The 24,719-nt window shown below is 33.2% G+C and overlaps 1 protein-coding gene across 2 annotated transcripts; it reads left to right on the top strand.

The window, feature by feature from the left end:
• Nucleotides 1–6,687: 6,687 nt before the first annotated feature.
• On the top strand, nt 6,688–23,684 carry LOC133197688 (Na(+)/citrate cotransporter-like). Of its 2 annotated transcripts, XM_061333827.1 has the most exons (14): nt 6,690–7,000; nt 7,645–7,794; nt 8,288–8,403; nt 8,586–8,716; nt 9,249–9,432; nt 9,830–9,976; nt 10,225–10,374; nt 11,850–11,945; nt 13,974–14,078; nt 17,284–17,378; nt 17,464–17,573; nt 18,763–18,924; nt 22,044–22,181; nt 22,461–23,682. In XM_061333827.1, the coding sequence occupies exons 1-14, from the start codon at nt 6,878–6,880 to the stop codon at nt 22,632–22,634; spliced, it is 1,881 nt and encodes a 626-aa protein (XP_061189811.1). In that variant the 5' UTR covers nt 6,690–6,877; the 3' UTR covers nt 22,635–23,682. The 2 variants fall into 2 exon arrangements, with proteins under 2 accessions (XP_061189812.1, XP_061189811.1); XM_061333828.1 differs by lacking the exon at nt 13,974–14,078 and having other exon boundaries at nt 6,688–7,000; nt 22,461–23,684.
• The last annotated feature ends 1,035 nt before the right edge of the window (nt 23,685–24,719 follow it).

Raw genomic sequence — 24,719 nt, 5'->3', positions numbered from 1 at the left:
ACTAACATATTTTGATATTCTTTTGAAACAAATTTATCAAAAAAATTCCACATGAGAAGAAATCTCTTGCTTTGACTTTCAACTAAACAACTTTTTATCAATTAACAATAGGTATTTTTAAAATTTCATTTATATATGTCAATTGATACATTCCCGTGAACTCGAAATAAAAGACACCACATGGTCTGCCACATCTGCTTCATACTTGGATATTTACCGACTATAGACTCTATTGGCAAACTAAAAGTTTAAGACAAACGGAATGCTTTCAACTTATCCATCGCCAACTTTCCCTATTCATGTAACAATATTCCACATAGCCTGCATATGTAGTTTATGTCTCCCAATTGATTAGATATTCAAGAGCATGTTCTTATATGTATCAATTTTGTAAATGTATCAATAATCATTTTTTTAAACAGAAGTAGGCTATCAGTAAATAAATTGTTCTTACAGGATTTCAACTATCTCGTTTAAAATCAGCATATCGCAAATTCTAGAGTCGTTATGATGACCTTGTCTTCACTGGAAGACATTTCTCGTAAAGTCAGAAGATCCTTTCGTGAAAGAAATATCTTCTTACGTATAAAACGCTAAGAACCGGCAATAGAAATTGCTGCCATTCTGCCTTCGGAACAATCAATACCCCTCCCCTCCAAAATAAAAATCACGTACATGTAGCTATTGAATACGGGCTGGATCTTTTCGCAAGGAGTATGAAAATTTGATCATTGAAAACGATCCAATCAAGACGTTGTCTCGTTGAAATAATTTAAAAAAAAATGCTGTTTAAAAAAAAAAGTTACTAGTTATCAGGAATTTCATTCCAAAGTGAATTACATTTTTGGGTCCGTATTTGAGCAAATTCGATCCTCTATAAATTTGAATTGACAAATTCATTTTTCGCTTTTCGATATTCAATAAAGACACAAAGGGATCATTTTCTGCTTTAATCAAGAGCATGCTCTGAGTACGATCAATTTGTAAACCAAGGCAGACTACCGAAAAATAAGTTGATGTCACAGAAAAGTCGACAACGTTTAAAGTCAACATTTCATAAATTCTATGGTCGTTTTAATGCAAAAACAGTCTTTCAAGGGTCGTATTTTGACTGACATAATTCATACCAATTGTTCTGCCTTTGTTTTATACTAAATTTGTCTACGGGTTTCTCCGTTTACATGATCAATAAATAGGGATCACGGCGGGTGTGACCATAGAAAGCGACAGCTTGTTTCGGTTGTGTTCACTGCGCCACTGTCAACTGTACACTTACCTCGTTCATTTGATTTAGGTTTACGAGATCGATCGGTCAAAGTAGATTTCTTTTATGTAGCAATGATATCTCTTTCTGCAAAACATATTTTTTTCTTCTAAATTTCATAGAAGCATGTTGCCACGAGAAATCTCTTATCACAACAATATCTCTTTGAAAATAGGAATCTTTTTAACAAAAAGAAATTATTTCCAGGGAAAGGATACATCTGATATCAAGAAGGGATCTCCTTCTGTTTAAGAGATATCTCAAAGATCTTAAGTGGTATTTCTTTCTATTTGATGGGTTTCTAATTGTACAATCAAATATAACTGTATAAGAAAAGAATTTTCTCTTTGTATGAGAAGTTATCTTTCTTTTTGAATAAACAGTAAAATGCTTGCCGTAAATCTTACAGCGTATTGCCCAACATTCGCAAATGACTCGCTGCTATAGGAATAAAGAGCTTCAGTGTCTTCACTAATTAGAGAAACCTGTGTCATTAAATTAGGAGCACATGATTTTATGAGAAATAAGAACATAATTCAGTGTAGGGTAAAGATAAAAAATAAATTATTTGTAATAGATGGAAGTAAAAACAGAGAACTTTGTTGTCAAACTGTAATTGTTAAAGAAGACAACGTCATTTGGAAATGTTCCTTAGCTGAAGTCTGCGAAGAGAACAGGTATAAGGTGACTATTTAATACATGTATATTATAATCTTATAGTTTTGTGATATTCTATCTCTTTGCATATAATAAAATTATTTACGATTTATGCAGCTTTATTTTTGGAGATCACAATCACTGATATAGAAAAAAAAACATGATATAAGAAATATACCATAGATGTGAAGATTGAGTTAAAAGAGAACTTAGGTAACCTTTCAGTGATGATATCATAAACTTTAAAGATCACTGCCACCAAGTTAGAATTGTATTCAAAATACCAGGTCACTAAAGAAAAACATTCATCAAAAGCTTCTGACATTGATGAATATCTTTACTCAAAGAAACAGAATTTCCCAAATAAAGTTTTTAGAAAGAGGCTAAACAGGGCTGAGGCGGTTTTAACCTGTCCTTTGTGACTTAAACTGATACTGAACGTTAACAAAGCAATCAAGAAGACATACTGCATTAAGTATAAAGACCCCATAAAACATCCTGTTAAAGAATGAAGACAATAGTACTTGGTGGTATATTTTCTTACCTTATTTGGCTAGGAAGACCAGTGTACATGTTAGTGTCTGCACCGTAAAACGGTTAATGTGCTCGGTTAACAAACACTACTATTTCAGTCCAAGGTTAAGTGGAAGTCTCTGCTTCTTTATCTTTGGTTGATAAAAATGTTTGTTTTTTTTATCAGCTGTAGGTTCAAGTAATATTTAATGAAGAATATTTATGTAAATCACACTAAAGCATATCATGCATTTCGTGTTCTAGTTGTAGTTGAAAGAATGGTTAATTTATGGGCACAATTGAATGTCAGACGTCGAATAAATGTAGGATTGTTTCCAAGAAAAATGTTCAAAAATAATTCTTTATTTTAGTTTACATCTATTTTGATAGGGGACAAAATGCACTATACTATCTGATTAAAAATATTAAACAAGAAAGGTTGTAAAAAAGATAAAAACATGTCATATGTTGTAGTGGAAGAGTGAAAACACAGAGGTTTGATGCTTAATAAAATCAAGAAATTATCATTTAAAATAACATCAAAGTCATATAATGATCAATTTGGCATACATTATCTCAAAGGAATGAACAAAGGGATAAGTTGAGGAAACTGAAAATAAGTATCAATTTAATAATATTTGAGCTACTCTTCTTTTGTCAATTGAACACGTGATTGCTTAAAGTTTATACAAAGTGCAGGGGTACAAATCATATTGTTCACATATTTTTGTCATTAAGAGAAAATGAAGCATTTTCACGTGAAATATTTACTTTCTTGTATTAAAATGTAGTTTGTAATCTTGAAAATTAATTTACAGTAATTTTGAAAATCGTCAATGCGTAAAGATGCAATTTTTTCTGATTGATGATCCTTTTATAATCTAGTACATGTACCAGTACTCCTCTCTCTCTCTCTCTATATATATATATTTATATGTATGTATTTATGCATATTTAATTTCGTCACTCTGAAAGTTAATTGCATTCAATGCTGCGTGAAGTCGTTTGGTATGAATATGAGTAAAAAAAAATGAAAATATACTATTTGCAAATGCAAAACATGGTTTATCTGATTAATATTTTTCATACTTAACAACTCTAAACTAACTGTATCAGAATGTGATGAACACAGTTTCACGATTAGTGAAATTATAATTTATAATTCATAATGTGAAAAAGTGAAAATAATGAACAGTGATCAATCTCATAAATCCAGTAAACAAAACGAATGGTAAAAAGGGCAAAAACACGGACCCCTGGAAACACCAGAGGTGGGATCGGGTGCCTAAGAGGAGTAAGCATACCCTGTCGATCGGTCACATTCGCCTTGAGCCCTATGTATTGATCAGGTAAGATGAAGTACTCCGTAGTCAAATATACAAATGCAACGACCAACAAATGTTATGTAACATGTCAGATAAAATACGACCCTACAATAGGTTGTATTACAAACAAGGTCATTATAACGACCAAAGTATATGCCGAAAACTGACTTTAAAAGGGTTGTTGAAAACCTTATAACATCAACTTATTTGTCAGTACCTTAACTCGGTTTGGAAAATTGATCGTACTCAGAGCATGTTCAGGCGTATCGAGTCAGTCATTTCGGAGACATAAACACCATATGCAGGTGGTGTTGGAATATCCCTACACGAATAAGAAGTTGACGATGGAAAAGCTGATCATACAGTTTCGTTATTAGTTGGCCATTATCGTCTATAGTCAATAAAACACCCAAATGATGTGACAGACTCTGTAGTGTCTTTTATTTCACTGGGTTCACTGGGATATATCGAGTCGACATATGAATGAAAGTAACAATTGTTAATTGATAAAACATCGTCGATATATCTAAATGTTGAGTTGATCGCCACAGCAACTTCTTCTCATGTAGAAGATTTTGAAATATGGTGAACAAATATTTACTTCATTATAGATTACGAATATATTCATTAACTAAAACTATCACTATCGTTTATTCACAGACAGATAAACTTAGTTTAACATTCGAAAACTATACTAGTAGTTTACAACCTAAAATATAGATTTACAGTTGAAAACTATAAAATAGTTAACAGGTCGTTGAATATTCTTTGGTTTACGCTTCGTGAAGTGTGGTTTACATTTTATAAATCTATTTTATCGACTATGTTTAACTTTTTCGTGAATGTGGCACACTTTACGTATAAAATGTACATAGAAAATGCATTGGGCATGCGTGGTTTTAGCATGCACTTCCATGTGTAACAAAATAAGTGTTTACACGTGACACATGAAGAGTTCTACTTACATATGACCTTACTATGGTTAATTATACGTAATCTACAAGGACAAATACGTTTAAGTACTGTATTTTGTTGTGTTTGAAATACCAGTTTTACCATCATATGATGATGTAATGGTATCTCGATTATGAATGAAGAAATATAATAAAACTTATGAAATTTGATACATTTAAGTACATGTACTTTGCAAAACTCGAATTCATTGCAATAAATGGTTTTGAAGTAATTTCATTTGGTGACCAGAGTTATGACCTTAATTAAAATGTGACACAATGAAGGTCAAATATACCAATAAGCCTATGATTTAAACTATTTCAAGGGTTTCAAAATTATAGCATGGGTTATCATTTATGACAAAGAACAAAGTAACCCCTTTCATCTGTGGAAAACATAATTCTGTTAAAGTTGCAAGATAAGAAGTATAAAGAACTGCTAAAATCAATCTATGCAATGTAACTACGTTGAATTGTGGGAACAATAAAATGTCTTTCGGACAAAAATATTTCTTTAAACGACGATGAGAATGCACAAATTGTTTTTTATTTTGTTTATTTTGGTTTGTTTTGTTTGTTTTGCAGCAGTACTCTATCACTACAAAAGCTGAATAGGCTCATTTTAAAAATATAACTTGTTTTAACGAGTCTAAATATCGCAAACTTCACTTATTAACTCTAAAATCCTTAAAATAAATTCACGTTCTGTTATGTTACTAACATTGCCACTTGATTTAGACAATAATGGTCATGAAATCAATTTAACAAGGACTCTAAAACGTTTAATTTTACCAGATTTTTTGCCCGTTTCTGAATACCAGTGTTATATTTTGAAATATTGAAGCACTTTATTTTTTTATGTTGGAAAACTTGATTAAAATAAATTCAGTCTAATTTGTATCTGAACAAGAGTTTAAGTGCCTGAAATAAATTCAGTCAAATTTGTATCTGACCATGAGTTTAAGTGCCTGAAATAAATTCATTCGAATTTGTATCTGACCATGAGTTTAAGTGACTGAAATAAATTCAGTCTAATTTGTATCTGACCATGATTTTAAGTGATTGAAATAAATTCAGTCTAATTTAATTGTATCTGACCATGAGTTTAAGTGCCTGAAATAAATTCATTCGAATTTGTATCTGACCATGAGTTTAAGTAATTGAAATAAATTCAGTCTAATTTGTATCTGACCATGAGTTTAAGTGATTGAAATAAATTCAGTCTAATTTGTATCTGACCATGAGTTGTTATCCAGGGTCACAATCTGGTGTGTGTTTGTGTGTGTGTGTGTGTGTGTGGAATGAGGAGACATCAAGCAGTTTTTGCCTTCAAAAAATCTTATAAGAATGTAATATCTAGATTTGTAAGTGGTGAATAAAAATTACATTGTATTAATTTTGGCATAGTGAAAACTGATTAAAAGTTTGAGAAGTCAAATTTAAATGCATGTGAAGAGTTCAAAATACTGGTATAAATTTAAACAAAGAATTTTTTTAAAACATTGCCAACAACAGTGGTGTCCCAGTTTATTGTCAGTGTCTATTTATGTATCAGTACACGTCACTAATATTACATGACCTAAATTTAATTTTTTTCTGATGTAAACCTCACTGCGTGAAATTATTAAAAAAAAGACGAGGAAATAAGAAAAGAAAGTGTAAGGCATGTATTACAATGAAAGCTCAATTTTAGTAAATCAGGGATACTATATTGACCTGTCTTGATTCTATCAGCATGTAGTACACTATAGTTCATAGTGATTTCCTGCACACATGGATATTTAGACAACATGAAACAGTCACTTGAAGTGTTTCCTGTAATTTTTAATAGCAGCTATGCCTTGAACTATCTCAATGGGAACACAAGTATCCCTCAATGTGCAATATGACATTGTGACAAGGCAAAAAAAAGAGTGGTCGATTTAAATAAGTTTAAAATTCTTGTTCGGAACCTTATTGGCCACGGTTTAGAAAAGAAACACAGCTGTGTTGTTGATATCAGCTAGTATGAAATAAACTATATGTACCGTTAGATCATAAGAAACTGAAGGAGGCGATGCGTGTCGATAGAGATTCGGGATACATGCCTAAATCAACAGTGCGAAACAACACACACTAGTGCAACTAGTAAACAGATTAATGTGGGTCAGTCTTGGAAATTAAACATGCCAAATGCACGCGCAAAAGTTTGGGGAATTGTAAAAGACATTTTGTCGTTTAGGTCCATCATATTGCCTATATTGGCCACGTTGCTGCCGCTGTCCATGGTCCTGAACTCCGAATCCAAGGTAAATTTTTACGTTTCTTTGTTTCTTTTAACATTTTTATCATTCAATCTTTCAAATACACAAATTTCTTTTATTCTTTTTAAATCTTTTCCTAAAGTTATACAAGAGCTTGTTATTGTAGTATTTAATTTTTCTCAGTAAGAGCTGCAAATTATGCGTATCATTTATGCAGGGGAGAACAATATGCTTGCATGACTGACCATTTCTACACCAAGTTTGCTCAAATCATTGAATATCATGTAACAACAATGTGCGACAGCAGGAATTTCAATCGATATATGATCATATCTTGTTTGATAAATGTTCATTTAAAACAGTTTTGTAATTTTTTTTACTAAGCATACACTTCTATTATTTAAATTGTCTTATAAATAATTAATATCGTGTGAGGGAATAAAATTTATATTGCAGAACAAAGAAGTTATAAAAACGTTTGACCTTCCCTGCAATTTTATTTCAGATTTCTGTTTTCCCAGCATGCTGCTCATTTCTATTTGATGTTATAGATTAAGCATTAGATTTGAACATTGACTGAAAGCTCAGACCCGCTGTTAAGTGTATTATGAATATTTTTTTCCCCTTACATATTTAAAAAAGAGATAAAAAATAAAACTTTGTACAGATTCTGTCGATGTGTTTGGTAGGCGACACGATGTGGCTACACTATGATCGTAATGGCGGTCCTCTGGCTTACGGAAGCCCTGCCTATTCCAGTAACTGCCCTTCTGCCCATATTTATGCTGCCCATGCTGGGCGTATCCACTGCAAAGGAGGTCAGCAGCAGTTACGTCACGGTAAGATGAACAAGCCGCAATAAATCACTGCAATACGCAAGCATATGCTAATTGACCAAAATAAATAAATAAATTTCACATTGTTCTAATGAACATTTAGCAAACTATCATTCATATGTTATATTTAATAAAACATATGAAATCACAGTCTTTTGAAATGTGGATTTTTTTTTATTTGGTTTGTTTGTTTCTATTGAAAAGAATCAACCAGTTAGTAAATTGAGTATCTATAATAAGGTCAAACACTGGCTTAAAACCCTCTGAAAAAGATAATTATTCCGCCTGATTTGGCTGCACAAATTTCAATGCAATACGTCTGCACTTTACCATTCTTATTGCATAGTCGTCCTGGGGTGGAATTTCTGGTAGATTGACAACGATTATCTGAATGTATTTAAACAAAACAAAATCCCTAGGAAAATGAACAAATCTGAAGACTGTGTGCCAAAGTATGGAAGATTTCATAATAAGAGTTATTGCCCCCGATATTTAGGACACTTCAATGCTGTTTCTGGGAGGCCTCATTGTGGCTGTAGCAGTTGAGGAATGGAAACTGCACGTGAGAATAGCCCTGACCATACTCCGATTTGTTGGCTCTCAGCCAAACCTGTAAGCATCCACACCATTGTAACGCCGTAAACATATCTCGTTTTTACATAATTATGCATGCACCTTTTTTTCAATTTCTCTTTCTCCGAGGGTCAGCAATCGAATTTTAATTAATTAATTATGACGATGACCAGCAAAGAGAGTTTGTAAAACTAAAACACTAAAGATGAATTTGATTACAGTTTGATGTTGGGTCTCATGTTGCCCACTTGGTTTTTGTCAATGTGGATCAGCAATACAGCTGCTGCAGCCATGATGATTCCTATTGTTGCTGCAGTGACGTCACAGGTTAAATCTGCCTCGAAAGCAGACTGTGAGTACAATTTTCTTGAAAAATGTCCAATTTCATCACAAATCTAAAATACTAGCAATAGAAATTTAATTCTATACTTTGGCAATTTAATCAAAATTAATTGAATTGATAAATACAAGTATTGAATAATTTGGCTGTGTTAATTAAAAGCGTCTCTGTTTTATTGTACCAAAATAAATAAAGAAAAATACGTGTTTAGGAAGAAAATCAGAATGTGTAAATATTGTAGACAATATTGAGGCTTTAGCAAAAATATTTTCGTTTTTTTTAACATCATACAATTAAAACTCCGAGCTTATTGTAAACAAATTATAAGCAAAGAAAACTGTTTTCTGTCGCTAAAGAAAATCAAGTAGACAATAATACTAGTACATAGACGAGAGAGAGTGTTACCTAACAGCTCTGTTACACTGGATTGCTGCACCATCTTTTATTTACACAAACGACGTACAGACGACGTCTTCGTTAATTAGGCTAATTCTTTTCTTATGCGCCTTGATACACTGTTACCTTACATCTTGGTGACCTTTAGTTGCAGCAGACAACCCCGACGACATGTATCTCCTAGCAACAAAAAGCGATGGAATTTCTGACATTCAGAAGGGGGAAGGTGCAATTTTAACCTCCATAACCCTGAAATCAGACGACAAGGAACAAGAAATCAAGGTCAATGACAACTGTCCATCACGCAACGAAAACATTATGGAAAGCAATCGGTAGGGGACATAGTAATTAAAACATGATATAAACTACATGTATAAATAAACAAAACATGGTTTAGTTGAAAGTGCAATTTTTTTTTTTACATTTTAATAACAATAATATTTTGAAATTCCACAAACAGCAGTTACATTTATTCTTAAACCAGAAACTTAAATATTGACCACCTTTTAGGGATAAAATGTTTGAAAATAAATACTCACAAGAATTTCTTGGTTTTTAGCATGACTTTTTGGTAATATTTTTTTAATTTTAAAGACTTGATACTTTTAAAGAAATCAAAGAATTCTTACATAAGGCGTGGTATAAGCGGTACAGAGTACAATTAAATAAGAACCAACGTAAGTCATTTCAACACAACACACAAATCAGATAATGTGTATTGCTCTACAGAGCGAAGAAAACCACATCTACGGATGATCACACCAGCAGACTCAGTAAAGCACTGGCATTGTCTATTGCCTACGCTGCCAACACCGGCGGCATTGCCACACTCACCGGAAGTCCTCCTAACCTGGTATTCAAGGCCGTGGTAGACGAGTGAGTCACATATCATGCTTTGATACAAATGTCAGATTTGTCAAATATAATGTGTTTTGCAAAACGTTGTTTTCAAAATCAGAAAAAGGAACATTTTAAAATCAGTCGTATGTTAGTATTAATGATTTCTTGTAACTCTTAAACAAGAACTTTTTAATTCACCAGAATCACAGTATCCTTCGCCAACTTACTACATAATGCCCATAAATTGTCAAAGAGCAAACATTTACAATTGCTCTTGGTTGTAGTGCATTTGCGACTGCGGGTAAAGCGTATGATGGGGTAGAATGGAGCTCGGGGATCAACTTTACGTCCTGGCTGCTGTTTGCTTTACCTATCTCATTTCTGACCCTGATACTGGGATGGCTGTGGTTAGACCTCTTCGTTCTTAGATGCAGGTAGGATGAGGTTTTCCAAACATGGGGTAAAATTTTAAAAATTATTTAAATTGATACTATGCTTTGCTAGCCAAGGGTTTTGTTTCGCTTTTCTCCCGGGTTTCAGATAAGCTCTTCTCCTCTCAAACCCTTGTGAGTAGCGGACCCAAGGGTTTGTAAAGAGAGTAGCGAATCAAAAAACTATTGGCTAGCGAAGATGTGCTATTCGTATTTTTGGTTCTATGTGATTAAAAGTGAAACTAGATGCTGTTCTTAGACAGTAATACTAGAATGATAATATTTGCCTTTAAATTTTTTCTTTTTCGTACCTGGATAACTAGTGAAGGCACCACGGTTTTAGTTTTTTCATATTTTACAAAATTATACATGTATCAAATTGAGCATATCCTTATGTGAGCTTATTGCGCTAGGACCTCCTATTTTAGTATTTCATGTAATAAATTCATTACCTGTCTGAAATCAGAAAATTAAATTTCTGTTTAAAAAGGAATTTTGCAATTAAGGTTTTGGCGTAAAACGGGCGTTTCCAATTTTCAGCTCCCTATTTTCCCCCAGGAATAAAATGAAAATTTCGAAACCTTTTTGCACATCTACAGGACACTACAATTAACAATCTGGTTTCTGTATAAAATGTGATAGACAATTTGAGAGGAGTTCTGAGAACCAGATACTTGTAGAAAAAGATCGTTATTGCACATGCAGGACGCCATCTGTCAAAAAAAACAAAAGATTATTTGGCTATAGTATAAAATGTGCAATAAGGTTTTGGAATTCCCATTTACATCCTAGAGGCTCATTTGGGTAAAGAAACGAAGTTTTTCTATCCCCCAAAACCTGATTCCCAGCTGCAGAGCTTCATATTTTAAGCAGTAGCAAAATCATATTTTGGAATATGATTGGTGGTGTCCTGTAGATGTGCAATAATATCTCAGAATTTTCATTTTAAATCGGGGGACCAATAAGGGGCCAAAAATGACGTATTTCTACATCAGGAGGTTCGTAGGCCTCATCTGAATGTAATGCATATCTATGATAATTATTAATTATAGAATACCCAGGCACGAAAGAGAGCACATTTATAGGCATATGCACTTGCGTGCTGGTATTACTGTCTTTTGAGGGCATCTGTTTGATAATTGCTGAACGACTATGTCTATACCAATCTTGGGTTTTAAAATTGGTATTTATTGTAATCAATATGACTTTCAGTTAGAAAAATCTGTGAACCATGTATTCTTTTTTCTATAGTACAAAATATGCAAAGTTAAGGAATATGCCACTTTGATTCACATAACTAAATTAAGATTTAAACTTATGATGTAACACTTACATAAAATATGATGATTTGTTTTCACAGTTTGAATATATTTCGATTTCTATTCATTAAATTTAAAAGATGGCCACAAAGGTTCATTTAACAAAGCACGAGAAAAGTATAATAAATGTTTTAATTCATATGATTTATTACCTTGTAGTAAATCCTGTGAGTGCTTCAGGAAAGAAAAGTCCGCGATTGATTTACAGGTGCGAGAAATTATAGCCAAGGAATTCAGGGATCTAGGCAGAATAACGTAAGATATATTATTCATTCATGATACGCAGTAACACATTAACCTACATTTCGCATTTGACGAATTAATTACTGTGGATTATGCAATTAACTACAATACCGAAAAAGAGTCTTCACACCAAATGCAGCTCATTTTGTACAATGTTCATGTCAATTCAAAGTGTAATTACATGTATATTATTAAATAATTTTATTACTAAAATAATCCTTTATCCTTTCCCCACTTTCAAAATATTTATGGAGTTGCAAAATTATTTGCCCATTTTTCTTCTTTTTACGTCTGTAAATTTTACTCCGTCACTTTGAAAGTTTTATATGCTTTATACTGGCTGAAGAAAGTCCATACTTGGATTCTTTAACACCAGAATATCGACTGGATTCAGTGATTATAGATATTGCCAATCATAGGCTTTTTAAGCCGCCACGTGTTTGCGGAAGACAAGAATTCTCAAGAAATCCGTCTGTTCCTTAAACTTAAATTTGCCAACAAAGGAATTGACGTCATAAACATAAGTAATATTCTTGATCACAAAGGGTCAATTCTTGTGTGTCATCTTATTACAAGTTGAAAGCTACACCTTGTATTTTTTTTTAACAAATTCATTGACCTTTCTAATTATGAAATATCCCTCTACAATACCTAGATATCTAACATTTGAAACCCAATCCTCCTACGTGTTCATGTTCTTCTTCACCATATAACTATAGTCCTGCTGAATACGTCATTAATAGCTAACAATGAGGCCTTCAATCACTTATTTTAATAGGACCGTAATTAATTAAAGGAACCCCGATCTTTCAACTGGCGACAAAACTTCATAAATATTATGAATACTGTTGAAGATTATGAAAGATAATGGGTCAAACATGAACAAGAAGTCTGTGAGCCAATGCTCAGTAGTAATACCCCCACTCTGATGTGAATATATGCTCTTAAGTTCAGATGCGACGAAAATTTGGTACGGACAGACATACGGATAAACAGAAAGTTGACAACGCATTCGTACACAAATGAATCCCATAATATGGCATGCCTAAACAAAGAGTCTGCTAAAATTACTGGCCTCACAGTTTATATGAAAGACGTCAGTCAACACTGGACTGCTGCTGATATTTTCGCGAGGTGTAAAGAAACTGGCTTGGTAGAGCATTTACTAGAACCCGCTATGTATCTTTGTTTGTCCAGGCGTCTGTGCATAACAAATATCTGTCGCAGTTTTCTCAGCAACTACTCATTGCAGATGCTTGAAATTTTAGCACAGACGTTGTTTAGGCATGCCATATGGTGAGATTTATTTTTGTACGAATCCGATGTCAACTCCTGTTTGTCCATGCGTTTGTCCATACCAAATTCCCGTCGCAATTTTTATCATCAACTACTCAAGACAGATGATTGAAATTTTAGCAAACAAAGATACATAGCGGGTTTTAGCTTAATGCTCTACCAAGCCTCTTTACTCCTCACGAAAGTATTTACAGCAGTCAAATGTTGACTTACATCTTTCATATAAATTGTGAGGCCAGTATTTTCACATTGAAAATTTGACAATACTCGATCATGTCAGGGAGCACACAGTGGGTGTGACCGGTTGGCAGTGAATGCTTACTCCTCCATGTCACCTCTGTTTTCATAGGTCCGTGTTCGCTCTGCTCATACTTTGTATTGTTTGACTTTTGTTAATGATCAATGTTCGTTATCTTCACATTAATTTATTGAAAAAACATGCATTTGAGCAACTTATAATGCTAGAAATATGTTTTACAATAGGACTTAAGACTGAGACCAAAATACAAGTTTTGCGAAAGACTTTCCTAAATGGTATATACGACCAATTTTAGATATAGTTATTAGGTTGGCAAGATGTTAAAAACCGCTTAAATTGTTGATCTTGGTCGTTTTTTTTAAAAACACTCTGATGTTTGATTTTTTTCAGATTCTTAAACCTTAAGTTTATTGCTGCCTGAAAAAAAAACTGAATATGTATTTTTGTTTGATTCTAAATGGTACATAAACATATGTTATTTCCAGCTTTGCAGAATGCTTGGTAGGTGTGATGTTTGCCTGTTTGGCAATTTTGTGGATTTTTCGGGAACCACCAAATATCTCAGGTTGGGGAAACCTTTTTAAAGACAGGTATTGACTATATACTTTAACTGTATAAGTACTGTCTATATGCTACAGGTATTGCCCTGTACTACAGGGATTGACTACATACCAAGGTATTATTCGCTATACAGTTAGTTTTGGACCTAATACGGAGTAATCCAGGTGCGAAATGGAAATCTGTATTGGGCGAGGCGAACAATTTCAATTTTTAATGAAACTGACAACAAGCAATCGTTTATTTATATCATAAAACATAATCACTGAGTTATTATCAAAACTTTCTGGGAAATACTTTCAAATCGCTACTCCTCCTACAGTTTTGGTCTGATATCAATATAACTTGGCATACAAGTAGACTATACTAAGATACATAACTTTTTGTGTCGGTTTTTGATTTCAATGAACAGTGTTGCCATGGTTACTAAAAATAGAAATTTCTGTGTAAAAAATTCAAAATGCTACTCCTCCTACAGTTTTGATCTGATTTCAATATAACTTGGCACAAAAATACACTATAATAAGATACATAATTTTATATATCAGTTTTTGATTCCGATAAACGGTGTTGCCATGGTTACTAAAAATAGAAATTTCTGTGAAATACTTTCAAAATGCTACTACTGCTACAGAGTTGGTCTGATTTTAATATAACAAGGCACACAAGTAGACTACACTAAAATACATAATTCTGTGTATCGGTTTTTTATTTCAATGAACGGTGTTGCCATGGTTACTAAAAATGGAGATTTCTTGGAAATACTTTCAAAACGCTACTTCTCCTACAGTTTTGATCTGATTTCAGTATAACTTGGCACACGAGTAGACTACACTAAGATACATAATAAATATATGTCGGTTTTTGATTTCGATGAACGATGTTGCCATTGTTACTAAAAACAGAAATTTCCTTGAAATTCTTTCAAAATGCTACTCCTCCTACAGTTTTGGTCTGATTATAGTAAAACTTGACACACAAGTAGACTACACTAAGATACATAATTCTCTGTACCAGTTTTGGATTTCGATGAACAGTGTTGCCGTGATTACTAAAAATTGAAATTTTCTTGAAATACTTTCAAAATGCTACTCCTCCTACACTTTTTGTCTGATTTCAGTATAGTTTGGCATACAAGTAGACTACACTGAGATACATAATTGTCATATTTGTTTTTTTGATTTTGTTGAATGATGTTGCATGCTTACTTAAATCGAAATTTCTGTAAAATTGTTTTAAAAGGCTACTCCTCCCACAGTTTTAGTCTGATTGCAATAAATCTTGCCACAAAGAGAGACAAAACCAAGGATGATTATTCTATTTATTGCTGTTGCAAAGTTTCAAGTCCATGCAAGTGCTACTTTTATCTTCTTTTATAAGTACAACCAGTAGAGGTACAGTCTCGTCAGAGACTTCTGGTTTTTCTGAATACAGTCTTTTGTATCAAATACTCGGCCTATTCATACGGTGTTATAAGCTAATTTTTACACAGGTACTTGGATTTTGGTTTATAAATATGTATGTACCTTATTGATATGTAAAAAGAGTAAAGTACATTTTTTAAAATATCAATAAGGTACATACATATTCATAAACCAAGACCCAAGTACCTGTAAATTTTTACCCCCTCCCACCCCCCCCCCCCCAAATCAATTTATCAGTTAAATGTGCATATTCGGTGCTTTTATCCTTGACGGAAATGAAATAAGAGCATAGGTACAATATCCATAACTTAGTATGACAGGTTTCACAATAAACGCCAATTAATAACATTGTGATTTTCAAGTTTTTACAAAAAAGGGGGGTGGGTGGGTTGGTTGATACGTACATCTACGCCTGCGGGATTTTGAACAAGGTATTTCTTCCTGCTATAAGCCTGTAGGCTGTCAGTAGAAACTAAAATATATATATTATTGGAATTTTTCTATCAGTAGTGGTATAAATTCATGCGCATGCGCGGGGTTTCATCTAGTCATATTAAATAAAATATCTTTCAAAATATCATTAAACATCACATATTCTCGGTATTATATTATCCCAGTTAATGATTGGTTGTATGTTGTTTAACGTCCCATTCGGGAATTTTTCACTCATGTAGAGACGTCACCATATACCGGTGAAGGACTCCCAATTTAGACCTTTATTCGGCACTCAGGGCCATTGAGCAGTGAGGGATCTTTATTGTGCCAACGCCTGCCGTGACACGGGGCGTCGGTTTTTAAGGTCTCCTCCGAAGGACCCGCAACTTGCACTTCAAAGTGCCGAGCGCCTGGCGAAGGAACAGTTGCTACCTATTTTTTTTTATCGACTTAGGTCAGTCGCGGCCGAGATGCGAACTCACGGCCTTCCGATCACGGAGCGAGCGCTCTACCGACTGAGCTACCGTGACGGCTATCCCAGTTAAAGATACGAAGTGAAAATTTCAACAAACAATCCGTTTTTTGTCGCCATTTTGTTTTACAATAGATTCACGTAGGCTTCAAAGACAGTTGTAAACTTAATATTTTGAAACTATAATTTGCATAAATTATCAGACGTTTCCAACTCGCGTTTTGTTTTGTTTGGTTGTTTAACGTCCCTTCGAGAATTTTTTACTCGTATTGAGACGCCATCACTTGCCGATGGTGTGCTGCAAATTTAGACCTGTAGTTGGCACTTATCGCCTTTGAGCAATGAGGGATCTTTTTCGTGTCAGCACCTACTGCAACAGGGGACCTCGGTTTATACGATTTCATCGGTTTCCACGTCTCACTGTGGATTCGAACCCTTGACGTAAGGATCAGTTCCTTACACCGCGACTCTAGAGCAAACGCTCCAACCATTGCGCCACGATCTACCTTATATTTACATTTATATGTAAAATGAAAGTGTAAATATAAATAAAAAATGCTGTCTTATAGATTTGAAATACACAATACATTCCATGTTAATTTCCATACCCCCTGCCCACTGACGTCAGATACAAAGACAGGCGCCAGAGATTGACATGTGTATTATGTACTGCACCTTTTACTTGGAAATTTACCTACAATTGTAATTATCGAGAAATCACAAACCTAACTTTTGAGAGTTTTCAGTGACGAAACAGTTGGAAATATAAATATTATATGGTATAAGATAGGTATACGATAGATATACCACAGGGATGACTATACACTATAGGTATTAACTATTATTTATACAGCAGGTATTGACCATACACTACAGGGAGTTTTATATTTGTCGTATTTCTTACAGATTTATAACTGATTCCACACCAGCCATGCTGATTGCAGTATCTCTTTTTATTCTTCCTGCTAAAATGCCTGCTGTATTCTGTACAAGAAAGCCAGGTAAAGTTTTTTTTATATCAGTCTCAACATTCTTCGTGAACAAATTAAAATAACAGGAGGAATAATAACGGAAATATCGTTTAAGGTGAAAATCGCTATACTCCTCTTTTATCCTGGGAGAAAACTGTCCAGAAAGTACCGTGGGGAGTTATCGTTCTTCTTGGCGGAGGATTCGCTCTCGCCAAAGCCAGCACAGTAAGATTCTGCGATACATTTATATTTCGATTTTAATTTTTATGTATTTTAAAAACTTATTGAATTATCTATTTATTTTTTTCAGTAATTAAAGTTTTGAAATGGTGAAAAAGAGATTGTTTTTGAAAGTTGATTTTGACGATAGAGAATTGCTTCGTGATTGTGTGCTTAAAATATATTATGAGAATTATTTAATATTCTTAAACTTATCCATCAACTTTATGCTTAGAGAAGATATATATAATGTGTCTGAAAGTGTACCTAGTGATTTTCTAATACTTATACATTGCAATAGAACACATAAAATGCATCAGTTAAAAACTTTGTAAATTAGAAAGAAAAATCTATTTGTCTTAATCCTCTTATTTTTCGAGAACATTTATTTTTGCTTCACTTTATATTGTTAACAAATGACATCTACTTTGCTGCCTTAAATCATTATTGTCCGTGATAGTAAATAGAAAAAAAAAAAGATGTGTTTGTGAAACACTGATGCCCCCGTATGGCAACTTATAGCAAAAGTTAAACTTTCTAAAATGCAAATCAAATATGTTGGTACCCAAAGTAAGGTCTTGTCTCGAGGAATAAACCTGTGAAATATGAAAGCCCTAGCAACAACCATTGAATAGATATGGAAAAGGTTAAAGTTTTTTTCAAAAGTATGTCAAACATCAAGGTCAAGGTCAAATGGTCAAAATTAATGGTGTCCAAGGAAAGGCCTTCTCCCAAGAAATACACAGATAGAATATGAAAGCCGAAGCACCAATTGTTCAAGAGTTATGACCTAGGTTAAAGTTTCTCAAAAGTAGGTCAAACTCCAAGGTCAAGGTCACAGGGTCAAAGTTGTAGGTATCCAAAGAAAGGGCTTGCCACAAGGAATACATATATGAAGTTTGAAAGCGATAGCTCCAACCAATCAAAAGTTAAGGCAAGGTCAAAGTTTTTTGCGGACAGGCAGACAAACAGACGGACGGACGGTCAGGGCAAAAACTATATACCCCCAATCTTCGATACGGGGGCATAAAAAAACCAAAAACAAAACAAAGGCTACAGCTATTTTAAAAAATAATCATTATTGTGTTTATACATGTATTTGAATTTAAAAAAAAAAACTCCACTAATTTTCATAGATTTTACCTTTTACCCATCCAGCAATCCATTTCTTTTAATTTGTATCTAAATTCAACAGCGTTCAGGTCTATCGAAATGGTTTGGGGACAGTCTGGACTTCCTGTCTGTTTACAGTCCATTCCTATTGTGTCTGGTCGTTAGTCTAATAGTGGCCGCAGTGACAGAAGTGACCAGCAACACAGCCACGGCAACACTGCTAATGCCGATATTACAAGAACTGGTATGTACGCAAGAACATGCTGTAGAGTATTTAGATATCAACTGAAGTTGTAATGAAAACATCTTATTAAACAATGTTCCGGCGATGGAATTGAAGAAATTGCATTTATTTTAGCGATTTAGTTAAAAAAATCATAAAGGATAAAATTCTTCAAATCATGTTTCAGTTTTAAATACTGTTAACATTCCAGTCAACGAAAATAATGTGAGCTACCATACCTATACTGGATTCTAAAACTTTATAAAAATCATAACAAAGACACGTTGTAGAATCCTGAAATGTTCTATCAAACCCTTCCTTTATTCCTCATAAAAAATACTGCTGTTAGGAGATTCTTAAGAAGTATTGTGCTACAATATACTCAAAAAGTGGTGTAAATCAAATATTGCTAAAAAACCCAAAGAACGTTTAGAAATTCTAAGAATTTCTTATTTTCTCCAAAATCAAATGCATCGAAACGTTTGAAATCATAATATTTTCTTCAACTTCCTCACAATAAATTAAACACCAGGCTTTCTGACATTATTGTCAACAAAATTGGAACTCGGAAATTTTCTGATAATTATGTAAAAATATTTTGTTAATAATCATTCTTTCTACCAAAAAGTTTTTAAAGTTTGTGTTAAAACGATAATCGAGTTTCTCGTCGACAACATCTATGTAGTCTTTGGATACCAGGTCTTCCAACAATTTGTTGTAATTACGATTGGCACTTATTGTGCTCCTCATTAGTCGGACTGTTTTTGTATTCTTATGAAGCAAAATTTATTCAAAAACCTACTTGAGAGGAAGAGAAATCTTGTTGTGACCTTAAAATCGACATTTATATCATATTAATGACGTGTTATAAATTAACAATCTTCATTATTAGTTATATGTAGACTCGATACATCCTAGTGAACTCGAATTTGATGACACTATTGAGTCTGCTTCATCTGCTTTACATGAGTGTTTTTCTTAATATAGAATGTCAAAGTTAAACTAAACACTTAAGTGTGTAAAAGGTGAAGATAACGAACAGTTATCAATCTCAAAAATCCCATTAACAACGCGATAATTGTAAAAAGAGAAAAAACACGGACCCCTGTAAACACCAGAAATGGAATCAGGTGCCTAGGAAAAGTAAGCATCCCCTGTTGACCGGTCACATCCAACAGAGTAATTCGCAGTCAAAATTGGTATAAAACAATGGTCTAATATGTTAATCATAATATGACCCAACGAAATGCTGCACTTGAAAATAAAGTAATTATAACGACCATAGAATTTGCGTTGAAAACCCTGAAACATCAATTATTTGTCAGTAGCTTGCCTCGATTAAAAAAAAAGATCGTGTTTAGAACATGTTCTTGCGTACCGAATTAATTTTGGAGACATAAACACCATATGCAGGTGATAGTGGAAGATTACTACATAAGAAGGGAAGTTGATGATGGTAAAGCTGTCTAAAATGCACTTGAATCAATGAGTCTTACGAGCCTTACAAACAAAGACTGTATTAATTTGTTGACGGTGCGACCGTTAGGCGAGCGCAGATACCTTTCAGTTTTAATTTAGATCGGGCTCGTCAAACCGCACGTGACATTTGCTACGCCTAGACTTTGACGTCATATGACGTCGTATGAATGTTGCATTACCAAAACGGAGTCTGGTCAGTGCTAATTTTAATCAAGAACATTTAATCTAGTATTTATCTGCTATATATCCATTAAATCAAGGTGATTTTATTTTTTGTTGAATTTTTGTTGCTACCGCGAGAACGTAATTTGCGACGAGATGCAATTCGCTAAGCATTATGGGACCACAGGTAACTGCGGAAAGAAATTCATTTGGATCAATGTGCAAAGTCCGAATTTTCTCTTCGCCCAGGCGTTGCTTTAAGAGCTCGCAGTGACGAGCGGCGCTTCGCTCGCTATTACAAGCTTAATCAACTGGAACCACACCATAAATGCTATGTAGTCTTTCTAATCCCTTTGTCACGTCATCTACTGGAAATGGTAGGAGAGGATTTATAATTTCCCCTTTAATTGTCTAATGCGATTCTTTAATTTACTTCTAAAACTCTTTATTCATTCTGACAGAGTTTGGGGGTCTTTCCTTTCATATTCAACCTATCTCCACGATGGAATCTATGACTGAAATGAAGTTCTCTCGCCATTTGAAAATAATAGGGGTTCCCCAAATTCTGGACCTATCAGTATGACTGTTTTAGGTCGTCATTTTAAACTACGATTACAACACTAGTAATGATGTGTCAGCTGGACTGTAGTCGAATGAAGAGAAGACAATCTGACAGATAGAATAATTTTAGCTTTTCCATCATTAATTTTCCATACTTGTGCAGCAATAATCCATTATTACTTGTATATGATGTTTTTGTCTCCAGTTCTCAATAGCTTTTTTTGTATGATCAATTGCTTCTAACAGATAAGTTTATGTTACAGATGTTTCAAAAATCTCATTTTAGTCGATATTTTGCCAAGCCATGGTTGTTATAATGACCTTGTGATAAAACCTATCTTTGGGGCAAATTTTGATTTAAATATTTCATACCTATTGTAAGATCATTTTTTCCATACTTATTTTAACTACGGATAACTCCGTTAACTTGATCAATAAAGACGGCTCACGGCGGGTATGACAGGTCTACGGGGGATGCTTAATCCTCCTAGGGACCTGATCTGTTTTCAAGAGCCCGTGGTTTTCCCCGGTTCTCGATTTGTATTGCATATTAAGGATATATGTGAGATTTGTCACTGTTCATTATCTTTACCTTAAACATTTCAAGCAGCATAAAAAATGTAGGTTTAAAAATTTCAAAAAGGGAGCTTGAAAAGTGTGTTTTCTCGACTGACTTAAAGATTACCTGCAGTGGATGGGCAAATTGAATTGATAAAAAGAATTGGTCGTAATAAACCCCTTGCAAAAATCCGCATCAAAATCCATGCACAAATAGCAGAGTTATCGGGCGTTGAAAACGTCTATTTTTACCTGCGAGAGAAATCCAATCAGACAAAAATAAAAACTATGCTATCACTTTTTTGTGCAAAGAGTAACATAATAAGTAAAACAAGTTTTTACTACTATTTTATAAAACTAACGTGTCTTTCCTATAACAGTCCATCACTGCTGGTCTAAATCCTCTATACCTGATGATGGCGGCAGCTGTAGCGTGCTCCTTCGCCTTCATGTTACCTGTGGCGACACCTCCAAGTGCAATCGTGTTTTCACACGGATTTCTTACTATTCCTGATATGGTTTGTAATTCAATGAACTGATATTTTTATTTGGACCCCTGTATATAAAAAAGATAATATTGATTTTCAGAACAAAATTGTATCATTTCTTCCATGATTTTAAAGAATTAAGAAGCTAAAAAAATTAGTTTTTATTTAAAAATTCTTTATATGCCCAATTGCTTATATGCCTAATCGAAATCATTATTCTTTTAAAAAGAATTTTCAGTGCTTTCAAGAAGAGATAATTTAAAAACGCTTTTCATTCAAGATACAAACGTGACATATTTTTCTTCGTAGGCCTCTGCTGGATTGATGATGAACATCATTTCCGTGTTTGTTCTTACATTTGGAATCAACACGTGGGGAAAGCTTTTGTTTGATTTTGACAATATACCAGTGATATTCCAGGAAATAGAAAGGAACGATACGTTGAGTCCAATGGCACAGATGTTAAATTCTTCACTTGTCTGATTCACCATTTTCAGTATTAATGAGTATCTCAGTATTCCGTGCATATGAGTGTTCAAATATACACACAATAATTGAATTTGTGTAACAGAACTGTAAAATTTGGTAATGGGAATAAATGTTTATTTTCAAATACGTGTATTTTTACAAACTGGCTACTTTTGAATGCTATTTGTAGACATGATAATTTTGTCATTTGTATTTTTGACCGTTATCATTCCTATTTTGGTCTAAACGCACAAAAAGTGATAATGTACTGTATTGTTTTCATTATAATTTGGAAAGAGAAGCACATATCCTACATGCAGGTAAAAACGAATGTTTAACAATGTTAGACTGGATTGGAGATATGGTATAGGTATTGTAGTAAACGAACATAGAAATACTCAGGTTTTATAATAATATACAAAAATCTAGATAACATTTATATTGGAAGTTGTTTCAAATGTTAATATGTCAAATGTAAATAATTAAGGCAACTGTCGGGTGAAGTATAGTAATGAATCCGCTTGTAATGCACTCCTAGTTTAAATCTGAGCAGCAAAAACAAGTTTAAATAACAAGAATTTTATAGAGACAACATGGATACCTCTTTAGTTAATGTAGACAATGTAGAAGCTTAGCTTTATAGTAGACACACGAGTAGTAACGCTCACCTGGATAGTTAAGTTCTTGTAAAGAAAATAATGGATCTCATTAACTGTTACCTCTCCATTCCTACTACCTACAAGGTTGAGAGACTGACTGAGAGACGAAGAAAGGAACTTGGATCCAGCGTGTATTGTACCAAATGATCCAAGTCCATTTGTTATTGAAAATTTTTATTTTTGAATCTTCATTTGTTCCTGCATCTGTGCATTTACCCATACCACAAGTAAAAATGAATATGCAAAATATTTTCAATGTTGAAATTTTTCATTTTCATTTTACAGGTATACCTTCTTTTTATACATTGGTTTCCAAAAGAGAAATAAAAAAAAATAATCAAACAAATCATTTTTATACGAGATAACAGTAACTTGTAAAATAATTAATAATAATAAATAATTGCTATTTAAGGTTTTTTATTGGCATACATGAAGAATTTAATTTCATGAATAAGAAAAATTATAATTCTTTGAAGCTAATGTTGTAATTGTTCAGATTCTATTGCAAAATGAAAGGCATTGATAAATTGTTTGTTTTGTGTTGTTTTTGTTCATCTTTTTTTCACGAGATATCATCATTTTTTGTTTTCATTTTGGTGAGGAAAATAAAGACATGGATACTTTTATTTCTCATGCTACAATGTACTACTAACCAAGTTAACTCTTTTCTGCAATCCGAAATGTATTTTTGAAATATTTTAAATCACTAGAAAGGTCTTGTTGGTTTAAATTCTTAGTCCATGCGACGAATCTTGGAGGTAGATTTATCAAGAATTAATGTAGATTTATTAAGAATAAGTCTTTAAAACTGTTTAATGGGTTTAATTATTCTGTACAAACTTGTATTAAATCATTACTTTACATGATTTGTTGTATATTATTTTATCTGTTTTATGTAAAGTGTTCATACATTACATCGATAACGATTGTTTTTGCAAAATCGTATACTGTTATACAACTTTGGAGCAAAGCTTACAAAATGTATTACATCTTATTGATTATCTTTTCAAATAAAAGTTATTTAAAAGTGACTAATTGTTTTTTTTTAAACATAATTACATTATTTTTATCAATTTTCCTTAAAGCAGTTTTATAAATGATCACAGGATTATGGAATAATTTGATTCCAAAAGCTATTCATTTTCGCTGAATGTTTTCTTGTTCTCAAGAGGAAAATCTTGGCATAAGGGATCAGTAGCTTTTATTAATTATTAATCATGTCTATTGGGGAGGAGATGGAGAGTGTTAGCTTTATTTTTTAAGTATAAAATTGACTAAAAATATGCCCTTAATTCCTTGCAAACTTAGCTATTTCCAAACCTTTTTGTACAACTTTACATTTGAAATTACTTACAGTCCACTAAATATAAAAATCAAAAGTCACTATTATTTTTTATATCAATATGTTCTGTAACGTTAACATACGTTCTTGACCTTTTTA

This window comes from Saccostrea echinata, unplaced genomic scaffold (assembly GCF_033153115.1).
Source record: "Saccostrea echinata isolate AGI-Se365-2 ecotype Australia unplaced genomic scaffold, CSIRO_AGI_Sech_v1 ptg000030l, whole genome shotgun sequence".
NCBI classification, from domain to species: domain Eukaryota; kingdom Metazoa; phylum Mollusca; class Bivalvia; order Ostreida; family Ostreidae; genus Saccostrea; species Saccostrea echinata.
This window is presented reverse-complemented; position numbering and strand designations above follow the sequence as displayed.